The sequence below is a fragment of the Agelaius tricolor genome, unplaced genomic scaffold (assembly GCF_023055355.1).
Source record: "Agelaius tricolor isolate 1412-34295 unplaced genomic scaffold, bAgeTri1.0.p SCAF_1, whole genome shotgun sequence".
In the NCBI taxonomy this organism is placed as follows: domain Eukaryota; kingdom Metazoa; phylum Chordata; class Aves; order Passeriformes; family Icteridae; genus Agelaius; species Agelaius tricolor.
The window spans coordinates 37,299,976-37,318,490 of record NW_027269261.1 but is presented as its reverse complement, the minus strand read 5'-3'; the positions used below and the strand labels follow the sequence as shown (position 1 = coordinate 37,318,490).

Here is an 18,515-nt window from a genome sequence, read left to right as displayed (position 1 = left end):
ATGAATAGAGGCCTGTTCTGCCATTCTGAGCTACAGCTGGTGTCAGCTGTGGTACTGAATAGTACAGCAAGATAAAGGGAACAGAAGGACACATTTTGCCTGCTAATAATAGGCTTGGGACTGCCATAAACTCTGTATATAAATTATGCAACAATACAGATTCTCTTTCTTAAATTTTTCCTCATCTTCCTTGTGGTTGAAAATCTGGCTAAATAACTTCCGAAGGCTCTGCAGCAATTCTTGTGTGTGCTCTTTGCTGTGGCGAGCAGAGTCAGCAAAGGGCAGTAACAGAAATGTTTCAGGTCACTGATGTAGACTCAGTGCCTCACATAATGGGGTCTCATATAAACTAAAAGGATAGGCGTAAAGATTTTTTTCATCAGTTAATTCCCTAGGCTGCTGACGTCTGCTGTTTTGTTATTGCATGTGACTGGCACATTCAGAAATATTGTCTCAGGGCTTCCTCCCTGGGAAAACTCTTCCATGCCTCAGAGGAGGAAGCAGTGGAGGAGTGGAACAGGATGGCAGAAGCACCTCCTGTCTGTGTTCAGAGTACTGGGGGTTGTGTTTACTGTGTGTTCATTCTAGCGGTGGTGGTAGTGATGGTGGGGGGAGGTCAGTGCAATATTTTGTAGGTCAGAATACTTTGCAGAGGACATTTCCTCTGAATGCTCAATTGCTAAGGTTGGACTGGACCTTTCCAAAATTATACAAACATATCATAAGTAACATGAGAATTGATTCCTTTCTGGAAACACTTCTGGGTCACGGGTTGGTACTGTTATTGATGTTTCATTTCTGGGTTTATGGATTATAACTGACAGAATCAGTGTCAAGGAATAATTGAACAAATTGCATGTATTGTGCATAGCCAAGCTTTTATTCTCTTGCCAAAATCAACTGTTATTTGAGTATGAGAGGGGAAGAAGACAATAAAGCTAGAATTAAGGGGCTGCTGCCTCTTGTTTGGGGACCATGGCCTGTAGAGAAAAGCACATCTCCCAACCAAGCTCTAAAGCTTGTGTTTACTTTGGAGCTGTTCTTGAAGATTACAGAGGTGACAGTGTATGTATGTCTCATGAAGTACAGACAATTCAAATAAAAATACAAGTTCATATCAAAACTGTCATGTAGTTCAAACCAAAATATTTGCTCATATTTTATCAATGAAAACCTTATAGGAGAGTATTGTAGTCCATGGAGTGGAGTCATATGTTCACAGGTTTTGCAGAGTTAAGATTGAAATTTAAGAATTTGTTTCCAAAGCCAAATGTAAATTGGTTCACAGATACAATATTCTCTTTATGTTGTAACTTTTGCAAATACTGACATCAGGCTTTTCCTACAATAGACTTAACTTTAATTTAAATGTAAGCATGAAGTTTGTTTTAAGTCTGTCTATAGAGATAAATGCACTCTGTAACTGCTGATACTGTTTGGTTTTGCAGGTTGTCCTCTGAATTTTGTGTCTGAAGGTATCCTCTTGCTTTCTCAGCAAATCATGGACATCGCTGGCTTTCTGAAGTCGCAATTCATTTGCCACCTTCTGATCTGCTATATATTTATAGTGTCAGGACTGATCATTAACTTCATTCAACTCTTTACACTTATACTTTGGCCAATCAACAAGCAACTGTTCAGGAAGATCAACTGCAGGCTGGCTTACTGCATTTCAAGCCGTAAGATTTCAGATTTCTTTTTTTTTTTTTTTTTTTTTGGTTTAAGTATTTTCATATTTTGTCTCGAGGGAATTGGTAGAAAATTTCTGAATTTCAAAGCCTATATAAAGGTCATGTCTGCTTCCTACAGCACCTGGACTTGTATGAAAAGATGTATGCCTTGTTGAAATGTCTTCTCGTGCTGAAATGTTTTGCTCTTTTATAGTGGGATACTTCCTTGACTCAGTACGTTGAAGTAAGATTGCCTCTCATTTGGCGATCCATCATGTTTCATTTAACCAAATGAGAAATATTGACCAAATAATGCATCTCAGCAAGTTCAGGTATTATCTGTAGGCTTACAGTGTTAACAAGTCACTTCCAATAATGTTTTCAATCTTCTATCACCCATGATTTTGTTTATGATCTTGGTTTAAATGTTTCCTGTGCAAATCCTATTCAGGACTGGGAAATAACAGGAAAAAAAAAGGAAAAATGTTTGATTTCATATGCTTTCTTTTTAGGCCAGTTATAAACTGTTTTTATTTTGAACAGGATTTTAGATATTCAGCTGCATCTGTATGTATTTAGTATATGCATGTAGTTATAATGCAGAATACAGCAGGTAGCCTGTAATCATTTGAAAGAAGCAGGGATTGAAATGATACTGATTTTCCTGGGAGAGGTGGGAGCATGAGCTCAGGATGTTGTAGGAAGAGCAGACCTTTGACTGCTGAGATGTGACTGTTTACTGGCACTTGATGAAACAGGGAATTCCAGTGCAATGAGTGACAGCTGTACCCATTTGTTTGTTCTCTGTTAGAGGGAGTGTATTGGAATCTTCACCTGACAACAGTGAATTATCAGAGCATTTGCAGTTTTCTTGTTAAAATCAGTTTGCTTATATATTTGCTTTTCAAGAACTGCAACTGCAGTTTCAGCAATTTTATTGTACTGCTGCTTCTGACTTCCACATAACTGCATTAACGTATAGCAGAGAGAATTCTTCACAGAAACTGTTATAGAAATGCTAATGTACCCACATTCAGTATTTAGGAATGTGCTGTTAAATGTGTCCGCCTCCCAGAGAGATTTGCCTGGGCCTTTCTGAACTTCAAAAGTACTTTCTTAGAAGAAAACTGTTGAAAAATGCATGCCTTTGTTGCTCGCTAAAGATTATCTAAGTGTGATGTCACTGTCAATGCTAAGTGACTTATGGATGTTTTTGTACTGGGGAAAACAACCCTCCAGTGCAGCATTTAACAATTGTGCTGTAGAAATGCAGCAAAATGGCTTCTTTCAAGTAACCTTTTCTGCTACTAAATGTTGTTAGTATTCAAAATCAACTGTGAGGTAGAAATTTGTCACATGCCTCAACTTGGGGGCCACTAGGCATTATTTATCTTTCACCAGTGACTCTGATGAGTAACAATTCAAAGCATATTTTTGAAACATGCTTTTGACTTAAATTTCAAGTGCATCAGAGTGTATAAATTGGGGATGCTGTTTTATTATTTCTGTAATGGAGAGAAGATGTTCTTTCTGAAAAATTTCTTTTTTCTGTCTGTGTGTATGTCCCTGAAGTATTCAGTTTGCAAGTGCTATTCATTTGCACATACAAAGAGTAGTATTGAATCTGGCCAGGTTTTTACCTTTTGCCTGGCAGCACAGTGTATGTTTGAAGCCATGGCATGTAGAAGATCCTGTACAGCTGTATATAGGTATATATTATTATTTTTCATGCAATGCCTTCTGGCCCATTCTTGCTTTTGGCTACTTAGTGTAGAGAGAGCAGCTATTCTACAGTCTTCAGGCTGAATCCTTCAGTTTATCTCAATCTAGTCTGATCTGGGAAATGGACAGTATGGAAGAGGGAGTAATCTTGAATGCTTGTCCTTGGTGGGGCAGATGGCTTTGTACTCAGGGTTGTTGATCTCATCTTCAGTGTTGATGCCACTGGAATAGATTGTATTGTCAGGTTTTTGCCCAGTCATGCTGAGAACAAAGTGTGTCTAGGTTAAAGCCATTTATTTTAGCTTTACAACAGAGCAAGCTAGCATTTGATGAGTCACCCTTATCTTAGTGATATTTGGAAAGGGGAAAATGATAGTTAATTTGAAAAACTATTTCAAAGAACTAAAGACCAATTAATCAAAATGGATGTGTTTTTGGGGGCCACTGATGGGGTGGCTCATAAGTGAGGTCTGTATGGGTCTGATGAAAGTCATGGAAACAGCCTACAGTTGGACACAATGAGGTTCAGCATTGGAGAATATAAAGAGGTGTGTGCTTTGCGGTGGTGGCAAGAATCATGTTGCCTTGAGAGCCTGATGCAGCCTGAGTCACCAAGTCAACCAAAGAGTGAAACAGAGCAGGCATGGTTTAATTGAAAAATGAAATTAAAGCAGCAGTTGTCCTTAGATCCTGCAAGTTCAGTTGTTTTCCATTTGATGTCAAAGGTAGAGATAAATGGCTCCATGAAATTGGAGAGTTATTTTGTCTTTGATGCTGTGCTCTTTGGGCAAGTTGGAAGTTTTTGTATTTCAAGTAGTGGTAGTTTCTTACACCTTTTTTTTCCCTATCTCCTTTCTAATAAAAGAATGTAATATTCTCACTTCCCCTCGTGCACTGTCTGCTATCATGATGCATATGGGAAGCTAAAGTTCTCTTGTGATTAATGGCTTGTCCTCAGTTGAGTAGTACAGCTTGAGTTGGGGTTACTTCTCTGTTCAGGTGGATCAAACCAGACTAGCTTGAGTTAAAGTATCCATGGAATCATCAAGGTTGGAAAAGACCCTTATGACTGAGTCCAACTGTCAGCTCAGCACTGCCAAATCCACCTCTAAACCATGTCCCTAAGAGCCACATCTACACATTTTATAAATATCTCCAAAGATGATGATTCAAATCCTGGGCAGCCTGTTTCAGTGCTTGACAACCCTTTCCATGAAGAATATTTCCCAAATATACAATCTAAACCTTTCCGGGTGCAGTTTGAATCTGTTTCCTCTTGTCCTGTCACTTTTTACTTGGAAAAAGAGACCAACCCCCACTTTACTACAGCCTCCTTCCAGGTAGCTGTAGGGAATGATAAGGTCTCCCCTGATTATCCTTTTCTCCCTCAGCTGGTCCTCATAAGGCTTGTGCCCAGAGCCTTCAGCAGGTTCATTCCATGAACCTGCTGTGGTGTGGTAGTTGAGCACAGGTAGCTGTGCAGGCTGCTGCTTCTCTGCCGTGAGTTTGGCACCTGCACTACAGCTTCTCCCCATAACTGCTGACAGCCCAGAAGGCTAAAGCCACAGACATCAAACTTCTCATCAATGCAAGTTAAAGAGCTAAATATCTTGTTTCCAATTTGAATTGACAGAAGGATTAACTAGAGCAGCAACTTGCTTTTAATGAAGCAGAGCAGGTGTAATGGCATATACCAAGTTGCCTTCAGCAACTGATGATGAGAAGTTATTGCCATTCTTGAAACCAGTTTTGAGTCAACAGGGTGAGCTTAGCTTCTCTACTGAATTGCTCCAATATGTAAGAGCATTGGGATGCTCTCCAAACGTTACGTTATCCATTCCCCATATTGCATTTTGGGTTGCTTTTATATCTCCAAGATACTTCTCATACTTTACTATGAGTAAACTCGTCCTGTTTGATCCTGTTATCCCATTTGACAAATACATACAGAATAATGGTTAGTTCTAGTGCTATGTCCTTTGTATGTCTTGGTCTTTACTGAAGAGTGTTGTTGCAAAGAGTGGACATCCAGCTTCAAAAGAACACTTTTGTCTGTGTTGGTCTTGAAATGAGCCATAAGATTGGTAAGGGTTATGCAGCCTCTTTCATGTTTAAATAAACAAACCAAAAAATCTCCAAACAAAGAGCAAAAGAAACCACACACACAAGAACCTAATAACCCTTCCAAAATAAAAACACGACACCAAAATCTTAGGGCTTCTAAATTGCAGAAAATATTTTCTGGCTTCAAATATATATTCATGGATGGGTTCAACTGCCTGTTAATCCACTCCCCCTTTGGTAAAATGACAACGTGGATAAATTCCCTCATACTGAAACCAACAGAGTGCACCCTATTAAGGAAATTGAGCACTGCAAACCTCAATAGGGTGATAACAATAAAAATTTCAAACATAAGTGTGCTTGGAAGTTGGCATAAGAGCAAAGGTTGGGCAAGCAATCAATCTTGGGTTTTATTTTTAAATAATTTAGGAACATTTTGTTCTCAGTTTCTTCTTCTAAAAGACGGGAACCAAGGTAGGAAGCACTTAGTGTGGAATACATCACAGTTCTCATAGATGCTGTTTGTGCCTGAATTGGAAGAGCTGGGAATACACCTTACTCCTCCCTCTTATGTCATAGCAAACCACCACAAGGGGTGCACACAGCTTTTCTGCAGTAGCTTGTACAGTTGGCCAAACACATAGAGGGAACAGGTAGTCTTGGGATTTGTGCCATATGTGCACATGGCTGCACAGCTTGCTGGGCAGTGGGAATGTGGTTTGTACTTCCCAAATCAGTTTGTGCCTGCTTGGCTGTTGAAGTGCAACCCCAGGCTAAGCACAAGAGTGTGCTGGAGTCCCGTGGACTGTTCAGGACACATGCCTAGACCATGAGAATGGGACATACACGTACAGGGTACGTGGCTTCTTCAGAGGTGCTGAGTGGAGGTATTTGCCTGTGAGTAGAGCAGTGTTGTTATCTTGTCCTCTTTCTGCCCCTGTACTGGGGGGAAATGAGCTTCTTGTGCTCCCAAGGTGAGTGGCAAAGTGGCCTCCTGCTGACTCTGCACCAGGTGAACATGGCATAAACAGAACACCTGGCAGTAATGACATGGTCGTGTGGACGTGTGCACAAGGGCCTTAAAAGCAACCAGCTTAGCTTCTAATCTGCCTTCATAAATATATTATAGTAGTACTAATATCTATTGTTGTGCCATGAAAGGGGTGCTATTACACCTCTGGGTAAAGTTACACTATGTAGGCTGCAGTTAGTAGATTCTGCTGAAGAGAAGGCCCTTGTTTACATAGAAAGAGGCACCCTTGATGCCTGTTCATTGCAGCAAAAGCAAGATGGAAACTGATTCTTCTTATAACTGAGCTTCCTAGAAACAAAACCAGAGGAAATTGAGAACTACTTCAAGTTTCATCATCTTGTCTGACTGTTACAACACAGTAAAGCTAATTCCCTCCATGTACAGCTATAGGTTTTGCAGTGTGAGGACTGAATGTCTGAGCGATGCTTTCTGGTAGTATCAGGGCCATGCTAATCCTCAGTCCTTTGTTTCTTGGAGTTTAGAGGAGCCCTCAGCTATTTTACTTGTTTGTATGGAGATGGTGCTGAGGCAGGGGAGGGAATTCTTGCCTCTGGTGCAGTTAAGTAGTTGTGAAGGGCTGGGAAGCAAGAGGTACCCAGAGAAGTAGGACTTTCTTCTTCCTTCACTTCTCTTTACCACCATCTTATGCTGCAGAGGAAGCAGTTTGCTATTGTCAAAGTATGGCACAGTGTCCTTAACACAGTCCTATTGTATTTCATTTATAAAGCAACCTGAGTTATGCTTGCCTACGTTGATATAGTGAAGAATTTTCATAGGACACTTAGGACTGCATTCTTAGCCTCTCTGAAATGTTTTTTTGAGTAATCTGTGCAAAATGTATTTTTCTCAAGAGCTACTTATCTACACAAGCCTTTGTTATCTTAGTGCCACACTCCACATCCATACAAAGCCACTTGTGAAGGTTATGGAAAGTTTACAATAACTAGTGGGGGAAAATTGGAGCCCATATTTTATAGTCTTGCAAAGGGAAGATGTTGATTTGAACTGTTAGAAGACTAGACCATCGCCTTAGCCTTCTCTTTTCTCTAAATGCCCATGTTAGTTTTAATGTAGATAAACTCTAGAAAAAATAAACTTTAGTGGAAATCATCTACCCTGAAGTGTCATCTACTCTAATTCATTAATGTCTTCCTTCAGCCTATTTTCTAATACCCTTTTATACCTGTTTTGTACTTATGACCGTGCTTCTAGTTTTCTGAATAATTCTCCATTGAGACCAAACCTTGACTTTCTCTACTTTAGTTTGGAAAGACAGAAGGAGCAATTACTGCACCAGATTCTCCATTCTTTTACTGGTAGAGTAAGATGAAATGTGTAATGTGTGTGTGTTTGCCACATCCATCACAGCTTGAACTTTTTTCCAGGTTGTGTTTAATTGCTATGAATAAGTCCTCTACAGTGCCTAGCATATGCCTCCATATTTTCCCTACTGTCATTAACTTGCTGTATGAACTAATAACATTTCAGTCCTTCTCATTTTGTGCCCCTTGCAGGTGTTGTTACTCAGTTTTCGTAGGTGTTCAAGTATTGACAGTGAGCTTGAATGGATCACACAAGACTGAATGCTGATTGCAGGCATGCTGTATGAGTGTGGTGAAGGTGTGTTGGACTGACATCTCTGCATGACCTTTACCAGAGTTCCTAGTTCAGCCTACAAGGGATGTGATCTGTTTTGCTCAGCTCTCAGTTCAGGAGAAAGGGACTGCTTTCTGTGAAAATGAATGTGAAAAAAACTTTTGATACTGATGCTTTCTCTACAAGACTAGTGAGAAGCTAGGGAGGCATTTGTCTGATCTTTAATGAAAAGGGCATCTTCACTGTCACTGGTACTATTTTGTTATTGCTGGAGCCTTCGTAGAGGTCACTTGTCTTCATTTTCCTTTCTTTTTTTCTTTTTTTTTTTATCAGCTTCCTGAAGAAGTGTGATGCTGATAGTCTGCAGACTGGAAAGAGAAATGGCAGGGAAGCAATAGGTGAACTGCATTCTGTTTGGTGTCTAGCATCACAAATAACAAAAATTATATAAGCACATTTTGTTAAACATTAGATCTGGCCAGCAAGCTTCATAGATTCCTGAACCGGGGTAAATTTTGGAGTGTTTACACAGAAGTATTTCTATCTGACACAACATAACTCAGGAACATGATATCTAATGATCTATGACGTAGCACAGAATCTGAAGACATTCTGGTGCTACAGTTGTTTATTTATTAAGGGTGAATATCATGGTCAAAAGATCATTTCATATTTGTAGAAATCCCATTTTAGCTACAGGCCTTCTTTTATTGCTGAAATGATACTGAAACTGAAGGATAGTCCCTTGATGATGTGGAAGCTTCATGCAAAGAAGCAGAGAGTAGCTCAGTCATCAGCGATTACAAGCAAGTACAAACTAGCAATAATCCAGCCCTCTCCAAGAAAGCACAGTACCTCCACAGGAAGGACTGCTGTGGGAACTCTGAATTCTCCTGTGTTCAGTCAGGGAAGAGATCTGCTGCTGTTATGTCCAAGCGAGGTGCTTTGTCTTGTCTCATTTGCTGTTGGTTTGCTACATCCTCAACCCCATCCCATTCCCTTCTGGGCAACATGCACCCCTGGAAGTATATGTCTAAGTGATTCTTCCTCATCCAAAATCATAGTCACATACCAGCAAGTTTTCCTGGAGTAGGTTTTTAGGCTCATCCTGTAACAAGAATTGCAGCAGCTGGGCCAGTGAAATTATCTGGTATCTGACTACATTTTTGCAGGAGGATTTCCAAGCCAGTCGGAACCAGTATGTCCTTTCAGCAGATACTTAAAGTTTTTCAGTGTGACACGTGAGATGAAAGAGCTTCTGAGTGCACATGCTTGGCACTCTCTGTGGCTAGGTGTTTGTTTCCTGTGACTTGCTTGCAACCTTCAGACTAAGGCTTCTCACTTAAGGATTGTATTGTTTTCTCATTCTGAGACTGTTGCTGAATTTCCTTTACATCCACCTTGGAGTAGTGTATGCTTAAACATGTTTCATCCAACACCATATTCAGAAGGAGGAATCCTTTAGCTGTGAATAAGAAGCCAAATAAAAATATGTGAAAAACAATTTTTTCCTCTGCTTGGTTTCAGAAAGGCAGTTTCCTGTTTTCCAGACCCACTTTGTTCCTTGCCAAAATATCACTTGAAACAAAATAAGGAACCTGAAAGAGATTACAATGCAATTGTTTGTGTACAGATTGTTTTGCTCTTCAGTTACCACACTTTTATTAGTATGTTACTTCTGTGTGCTCTTTCTGTACTCAAGCAAATTGCACTAGTGTCAATAAGTAACATTTCTTTTCTCTCATGATTCTAAGTTCACTTAGCTGTGTTTCTAAATTGAATCTCCTGTATATTGCATCTCCAGGTGTGGGCTTTCTTTGAGAGTTAAAAGCACTTGGGCTTCCTAACACATGAGAGATTTTTCATTGTACATAAATTTTGTACTGCTCTTATGCTGTATTTACATGACCCCGTTTAAATGATCCCCAGATCAATATGTACTGATAATGAAAGATTTTGATGAATGAATGTATTTGCCTGTGTTAGGTAAGGAAATATAAATAGTGATTGTACCAACTCAGTTTCTTGATAGCACTTCTAAAGAAGCTTACCTTTGTTTTTTGGAAAACTGCAGCTGGGAGGCTTTGGTCAGGAGCTCTCATTAATACAGCCTTGCTGCTGTAAAGGAGCTGCTCTCCTGTACTCCTGGATTTTCTTCTTTTTCCTAGGAGTCTCATACCATTCTCTGACATTTTCCAGGTATTTCCCTTTGCCAATAGAGTATCTCTTCTAAAGATGTGCAATGTGCTAATCCTCTGCAGTTTGCTGAGGACTCTAAACTCGAAATCTAACTATAGAAAACTAAAGAATCTGTTACTTCTTTCAAAGTCATATCATTTTATTTCTAAGGCCTATATGGCAGACTGCTGCTATTCTTTGCACAAAGACAAAAAATTGAGAGATGTTAAGCTTGCAGTATTCAGAAAATGCTTGCATTGTATGGATTGGGCTATATTTTTACCCACCAAAATATATCAATTAAAACTTTATTATTTGAGCGTGTATTGCCTTTAGTGCTCATGAAGGAGGGAGATACAGGCAAAATAGCTGACATACCTCTTTATGTACTTAAATTATCTAGTTTAAAATTGAGACCACGGTGCATTTTCCTTTTAGTAATACAGTATATTTTCAGTATTTTTTTAAATACAAAAAGTTCAGAAAATTTCTGCTTGGATTAAAACTTACCATGAAGCTTGTCTCTCCTATGTCTTCACAGGCTCTTCATTAATTCATGCTTAAAATTCAGACTTTCTTGAAAAGTGATTTAAATTTCTCTGGTTGCACAGTGATAGCTTGTAGCTTCTTTTTGGTACATGCAGTTGTCAGGTGAGCATTAGAAAAAATTGAATGGCATATCCATGAATCTTTGAGATGTGATAGATTTCTTCATGTGGAAATCAAATGATGGTTGAGAAACAGATAATTATGCAAGTTCAGGTGAGCAGAACAGCAAACAATGTCCCAGAAGCAGCCCAAGCTGTATGGGTTCCACTGTTGGATTTAGTGACTTAATATTTTTGGGAAAGAGCTGTCCTATGCTGTTGCTCAGTGTATGTGCCAGGTAAATAAGCCCTTGAAAAGTTCTTTTTCTGTGTTGGAAAGGTGGGGATGGGAGTTGGACCTCTTTTAAGAGCAGTGGTATGCTAGGTTCCTCCTGTGTTTCATAGGATATTGGAGTGCCATAGGAATCTGCAGGACTGTTTTTCAAAGGTGGCTCCTGTGAACAGTATTAGAAAGTGGAAAATAATGTTGAGTACTTTATCCTAAATAGTGTGGGAATGATAATGCTGTCTTTGACCTTCATATAGAGCTAGGATGCTGGAGTCTCTCCTTTATTTCCAACTTGTGTCATTTTTACATTTTTAAGCAAGGAAGACTTAAAAAGGAAGAGGAAGGTTGTCTGCTTCCATATATGAGCAGTGCCTGTTGCAGGTGGGTACTTCTGTAGGATGTCTTTCCTTGAGATGAAAAATAAATGCTAGTAGAAGAAACCTCTGAGACCCGCTTGTCTGTCTGGGAGGGCACCATTACTGATGACTGGTATTATGTTTGGAGGGTCATTCCTGCTGCTCCCTTCACTGCTTCCTTAGCCCTTCAACAAGGAGCTTTGTGCTGACCTTTGTGGGCTGTCCAGTAGGACAGAGCAGCAGGAGGAAATGCCTAGTTGATTGTTATCTGTGCTGACTGGGCCTGTTAGCAAGCCAGGAGCTGCTGGTTTGTTGAAAAGTGGGAGTACTGCTAAATTCCTTGGGGAAGAACGATAAGAAGAGCCTTCAGATGTGAGACAAATATCTCTGACACGTGGCTGTTAAATAATTAATTTTCCCAAAGGGTTTGAAAAGAGCATTTCAAAACACTGACTGTTGCAGATCTGTATGTGTGTTAAACCCATTGTACTCGTGAGGCTGGCTTTGTTCCACACGCTGTGTAACTTGGAGAGAAGAAGCTGTTTTGTAGGGAGATTGTGTCAGGATAAAAGACAGAAAAAAGCTGTGAAATTAAATGTTTGAAGTATGCAGCTATTTTTCGTTTTTTTCTGAAGGGATGGTTGCTTTATAACTTTCAGCATGGAGATAGCTAAAAAGAACAGTGGCTAAAGAAATGAACAAAACTTGTTCTCCTCTCCTCTAGCTCAGAATTGTGCTAGAGAAGGAAAGATCACTTAAAGGTTTTTACAGAATACATATGCCAACTTAAAATTTCTTCCTCACCTGAAGAAATACTGGATTTTACATTTCATGGATGTTAGGTTAGAAGGAGAGAATCTATTTGATTAAACTTGAATGATGTATATGTGTTTTGAGAGGGAAGGAAGTATGGGAATTGGAGTGAAGCTAGGAAGTGAGGTGGTGTGGCACCTCATGAACACATGCGGTAACTGGAAGGGTCCTGTGAAGGCTTGTGCCCAGATCAAATGCTGGTTCAAATACTGGAGACATGCCTTAATTTACAGGTTTTAAGCACAAGTTTTTGGTTCCTATCATAGCACCTTTGAGGAAAGCCCACTCTGGCTTTCTGTGTACCATGAAGACTTGTGCATTTAACATCTTGCATTAAATCTGATTCTGATCTTGATTCCCAAAGCAATTTCAGTTTGGCTGCGTTACAGGAATGCTGGCTTGGCCATATTAAACTGTTTGTAATTTATTTTGTTTAGTACATTTCATCTGAGAAACCACTGATGACAGCCCATCAAAAAGGGTGAATCCTCTTTTTATCAATAGTGTTTTGTTGTCTTAATTTTATAAGAAAATCAAGTGGATCTTGGTCATGGAGCTGAGATACAGCAAGCACCAGAAGTATCATTGTGTAATACAGTCATAATGTTTTAATAATGCAGCATATTTTATACTTAGTACATTAGCCACTTTATGCACATGTGTATGCAGGTTTTAATTCTACAACTAAGCAAACTCTGAGATGAAATTGGCTAGGAAGATCAACACAAATAAACTTTAGCTTTGTAGTAGGTGTGATGAGTCTAATCCTTATTTTGTGTAACTTGGAATGTATTAACAGTAACTAGACCAGAGACAAAGATTATTTTTATGCTAGTTGAGAATCTGGCCATTTTAAGTAAATGTCAGTGTGTGTTTGAGGGAAATAAAGAAAAGTGGAGGGGGAAAAAATCTGTGCACCATCAGTCCTTGGTTTGGTTTCATTTGGTTTGGTTTTTAACAGTGCAATATATTTGGTCTCTCTCCTTATCTGTGATTTTTATCTTGAACTTATGTTGACAAATTAGTAAGTGTTGGGCAGAGGTGATTTGTTACCACTTTAAAGTGGATGCTTTGTTTGTACTTTAATATTCAGAATGACACACTTTATGAAGTGTTCTTTTAGCATATCCTTCTAGTGACAGGCTGCCTCTGTGTAGTGCATGGCTTTGAGCAATTATCTGTGAGCTCCTCTTTCAGCAACCTGTGTGTGCCCTGTGCTCTGTAAAAGAACACTGCCTTGTGTGCTTACCTGGAGACTGGTTCTGTACAATGCATACCCTGCCTTAGCCCTCTGCATCTGAGGGGTGAGCAGTGGGCTCTGGCCAGCCTAGGGCTCCCTCTGTCCCCCTCCAAGGAATGGTAGCTGGCAGGTGAAACGCTCCTTCCTGTCCACATTCCTTGTTGGGTCGGCTTTTTGATAAATGGCCAACTCTGATTTGCAAAAATGAAGTGTATTTTAAAACAGCATTTGGAATCTTCTTTTAGATTTAGTTTTTCTTTGCTGTTCAGCTATTTTTTTCTTCACTAAAAGTGGAGAGAGGCTTGCTCTTCAGATTTGATGCTGGACCCTCAGTAGAAGAAGCTCTACTCTCCCTCTTCAAGAATATGTATCTCTTGCATAAAGTTTATAAATTAAAGTCTTCCATGTTGAACCTTGGAATCTGCTCACTTGCCCACTGCTTTACTATGTCAAGGAGTGATCTGATAATGCTGCAGTGTCTAGATTTGGAAGACTGTGGGTTGAGTTTTTCCTTGTGGAAGCCTCCATGCAAGCTTTGTCCCACAGAGGCAAGCTGTTGGAAAAACCTGTGCATGACATCTAGCTGAAGCTAGAAGCTTGTCTCACAAGCTTCTCATTCACACCCTTGGCAGTCAGAAAAAAAGCTGAAAGGAGTGATGCTCACAGCAGCCTAGGACATGAGTGATTTCTGTCCTTTAGCTGAACAAGCTGATGTTTATTTCACTACAAATTGCATTACTTGGCAATTCCACTTGGAGAAGATTTGAACTGGTAGAAATTACACCATTTTCAAGTAACAAGCCCCTAATTAGACAGGACCTCAAGGCTCTTCCTGTTCCTTTTTCTTAGTTCTACTGTGGTGCAAGATGTTGCAAAGACATTAATCAGCAGTACTGATGCCAGAGCAGGTTCTTGTCTAAGCCTTCAAATGCAACTCAGTAAACTCAAATGCTAGATAGTGTTTATTTGCATTGTCTTTCTCCTTTCCAGCTTTTTAGGCAAGACTTTAGAGGAGATCCAAATGGCCTGCACAGAACCACAAAAACCTCTGGCACAGTGCCACCTGGCAGCCTAAAAGGTGCAGTCTGCGCTTGATAGGTCTGATAGAGCTGATGCTGTTACTATGCTTCTCTTAATTTTGCATGTCTGAAATCCTGTGAGAAGTTTGGATGGCCTTCAAGAAGAGTTGTTTCTAAAAATCTGTAGGTTTTCCTTAGCAAAGAGGAAGTGTCAGCCTGCATGAGTTAAAGCTGAGTGTTCTGATCCGTGGTAAATCATTAGTGTGTATGGCCTGAAAGGTGGGAAGCCCCTGTTGTTTCACAAGCTGGTAAATGCTGCATCCAAGTGGGTGAGTCACATGGATCCTGCATGTCTTTCATTTTGAGAAAGCTGAGGCAATGAAGGTGGTAAAGGTAATTCAGAAAGGAATAAAGCTAAATTCAAGGAAATAATGGACTTGCAATTGGCTGCCTTTTTTTTTCCTGAGATTCCACTACAGTTTTGATCAGTCTGTCGTGGGATAATATTTTGGTACCTAGTATACTTTATGTAATATTGTATGCCCTTGTTAAATCTTGAAAAGTTTCCTTCTTTTTTTTTTCCTGTGGTGACAGAAATAGTCGTGATAAAGTTGACAGAAATATCAGTAGTGCATATGCATATGATTTTATGATACTTCTCTTCTCCTGACATGTGCATGACTTGTTTGTATGACAGGTTTTTATTTTACTACTGCTACGAATCAGATTGTGCCTTTTAAACTGTTTCTCCTGTACCAACCTGAAATGGTATGTCTGGCTGCTACTCCTCATAATTTGCAAAGCACTGAATAGGAAGTTGGCCTGGGTTACCAGAGAAGCAGAGCCTGACTTTTGTAACTTCCAGAGGTTCTCTTTCTGGAAAATGAATAGACGAGGGTAAACTCAGGGCTTGTTGATGATGCAAGATTTCAATGGACCATGTAAGCTAAACCTCTGTTTTCTGGGAAGATTATTCAACACAAATACTTTGAAGAGTACAACACTGTTGCTTGCACCAGATATGAAAAAACAAAAAGCTTATTACCTCTTTGTGCTTTTTTTTTTTTTTTTTTTTTTTTTTTTTTGTGGATACCCTTTCAGTTCCAGCAGTGAGAGGTTAAACAAGCAAATGGCTCATTTGCATCCTCATCTGCTGGAGCACATGATCTTGCAGGCTGTCTGAGCAGGTTGTGATGTTCCAGCAGTGGATTAGTTTTGTAAAAGCTTTGAGGAAAGAGAAATGCAAGCACGATCAAACTAAATGTGAATTGAGAGGCTCTAGTGTCCCTAAGTGTGGTGTAATATTGTTGTTACTTTGGATATATGTTTGTCTTAATGTGCACTTTCTCTTGTGTGTTATATTCTTCAGTGAGAAAAAATGGGGATTTTCATATATTTATATATTTAGATATTTTCAATCATCTTGAAGGGTTACAGGCTGCACCCAGGACAAAAATCACCGCTTGATACTTGATAGGTATATTTGATCTGTAGTACTTTATTTTTAATTCATGAAAGCCATTTGTTTGATTTGTAGTTTCTGACCTTATTGTCCCTTTAAAGAACATTTTGTGAAAGTCACTGATAGGGATTAAGAAGCTAAAATAAGCACTGGGACATAGTTCTTGTCTCTCAAGACCTCACGTGATGAGATGCTGTAAGATTACAGGCAGAGAGAGAGAATTCATAGAATGCAAGTGAAAAATGAATAATGGTTTTGTTCTGAACAGTGTTCTCAGTGATAGAGGTTCTGTGGTTATTCACCATTAATTCTGATTATATAATACAGGAGCTTTGTCAATTTTTTATTCCATTATTGAAATTCAGGTAGAATATCTTGTGCAGAAGAAGGCTAAGTAGAAGTTACATGCCTTGACTTGAGTCTAAAAATTATTCATTTTAATATTAATGCTATTAATATAACAAATATAATTATAATTTGCTATTAATATAATTAATAGCATATTATATCTGGAAATGCGTTGATATTTCTCCTGAGTGCACCAGGTGTCTAAAATCAAAATCCAAATTTAATGTTACTGGAAAAGTATAGAAACCTTGGAAGCCATAAACCGTGGTTTTCTTGTTCTGCCATTCTGCAGACACCATAGTTCCTTCTTTTTATGTGTTTACACCTCTATGAAATGTAATTCTTGATAACTGGAGGCTTTATTTAACAATACTGCAGATTTTCTTAGGATTTAATTTACCTTTTGTTGAGTTTCCTAATTCACTTTTCCTATTTGTGCTGAAGATTGCTTGCTTTGGCAGCTCATAGTTTTTTTCCTATCATCAGTCATTTTTCTCAGAGATAAACTCATGTCAGTTCTTGTCAGTAGCTGAAAATGCAGGTTAAATGTGATGATGGCAGGGATTTAGAGCATCAAAATAATGGGATTTTTTTCTCTTGTTCTGAAATGCTTTCCTTCTAAAGCCCAAATTTTTCATTTTTCATTTGAAACTAAGGAGGATAAATTTATATATACAGACATAAAGGCTGTTGCAAGAATACATGCAAGGAGAAAGATTGTGGGAGAATAAGTCTTTTTACTAAATACATGAGTTCAACATGATTCACTTCAGTTAAATAACTCCCCTAATGCATATGGCAAAATAAACCCAGTCACATGAGTGTGTGTGCTTTTGTTCTGAATGAAAGCATGAGACCTTGGTTTGGACAATGCTGATCACCCTATAGTTAAGGACATGTTAATGATTCATGTCAAAGAAGTCAATTGTGATTGAATAAATACAAGTTAAGACTGACATCTATTAGCTTGGTTCATGTTTGCTCATTTGGATACTCAAATTTTGAGGTCCTGGCCTCCTGGCAAGTGATTTTCAGCAGAGAACTCCCTTGGGAAAGGTTTCTGTCTGGTGCTACCCTGCTTAAACAGAAGCCTTTGCTGATTGCTGCAAGATTTTGTCTTCCCCTTGGTCCAGTGAATACTCATTGCAGCCTGGGGTAGCAGTGTTTCTTAGTCTGCAGTGTGTTTCTCAAGCAGTGATGGAAGAGAGGAGAGAGGTCTGTAAGGCAGTCTGTTCGGGAAAATCTCACTTTCTTTCCTAGTTACAGAGAATAGGACTAGAAAGGAGTTAATGAACCATTGAATTTCTAGCAGTGGTATAATGTAGTGTTTTTAAGATGATTCTTGCTCAATTTACAAAGCTGCTATGCATTTTTATCTGACAAAGTAATCCAAACAATCTTCAGAATGTTGCATGCCTGTAATTTCAGTCACTTGCGACATGGATGTTCTTGTGCTAGTGGTCTTTAGCTTAAATTGTTCTTGTTCTGTACTGTTAACTTTCCTTATCCATAAACCATATTTGTTGGGAGCCCACCCAGTCCTCTTCTAGCATTTGTTTTAAGCTCCAGTGAGCCAAACTTATCTGCTTTTGGGTCATCCTGATAGACCTGGTCTGCATCTGCTTTGTTTCAGTGTTTCCTTCCTGGGCATGGATGTCTGGTGCTGGCCCAGAGATTCTCTCAGTGGTGCAATGCGCGATTCCCTTCTCTCCAGGAACAAACATCCTTATGCCATCTTTTTCAGTCTTTGACTGCATAATATGAATGGAGTAGAAATGTTCAGTGGCAAAATAATGTTCCCAGATAATTCTCTCCTCTGTCATTTCCAAATTATGAGGCTCTATTTTTATCAGTTCTGCAAGATATGATGCAAAACAAATTCCATTTATGTTACCTTACCTCTCAAGGTCATCTGATTCTTAAATTCTGTTCTGACTCTGTATCATCCACAAAGTTTATTAATAGGAATTTATTTTATTGTACTCTGTGAATGGCTTAACATTGCCTAGAAGTGGTAGATTTGAAGTCCTTTTTTTTTTCCTGGCCTTTCTGACATCAACAAAATGCTTGAAAAGAAATGGTAGAAACTTGAATACCTGATGGCAAGTACTTTTTTATTTGGTGTTTTATGAGACCAG

At 39.1% G+C, this 18,515-nt stretch overlaps 1 protein-coding gene across 3 annotated transcripts in view; it reads left to right on the top strand.

Moving 5' to 3' along the window:
• Nucleotides 1–18,515, top strand: part of AGPAT4 (1-acylglycerol-3-phosphate O-acyltransferase 4) — a 71,942-nt gene that overhangs the window by 12,831 nt on the left and 40,596 nt on the right. For 2 of the 3 annotated variants that reach the window (XM_071430389.1, XM_071430379.1), the window contains one exon: nt 1,449–1,679. The exons of the other annotated variant lie outside the window; for it this stretch is intronic. In XM_071430389.1, coding sequence (XP_071286490.1) covers nt 1,502–1,679 — 178 coding nt within the window. In that variant the 5' untranslated portion in view covers nt 1,449–1,501. The remainder of the gene's footprint in view (nt 1–1,448; nt 1,680–18,515) is intronic. 3 annotated transcript variants of the gene reach the window in all.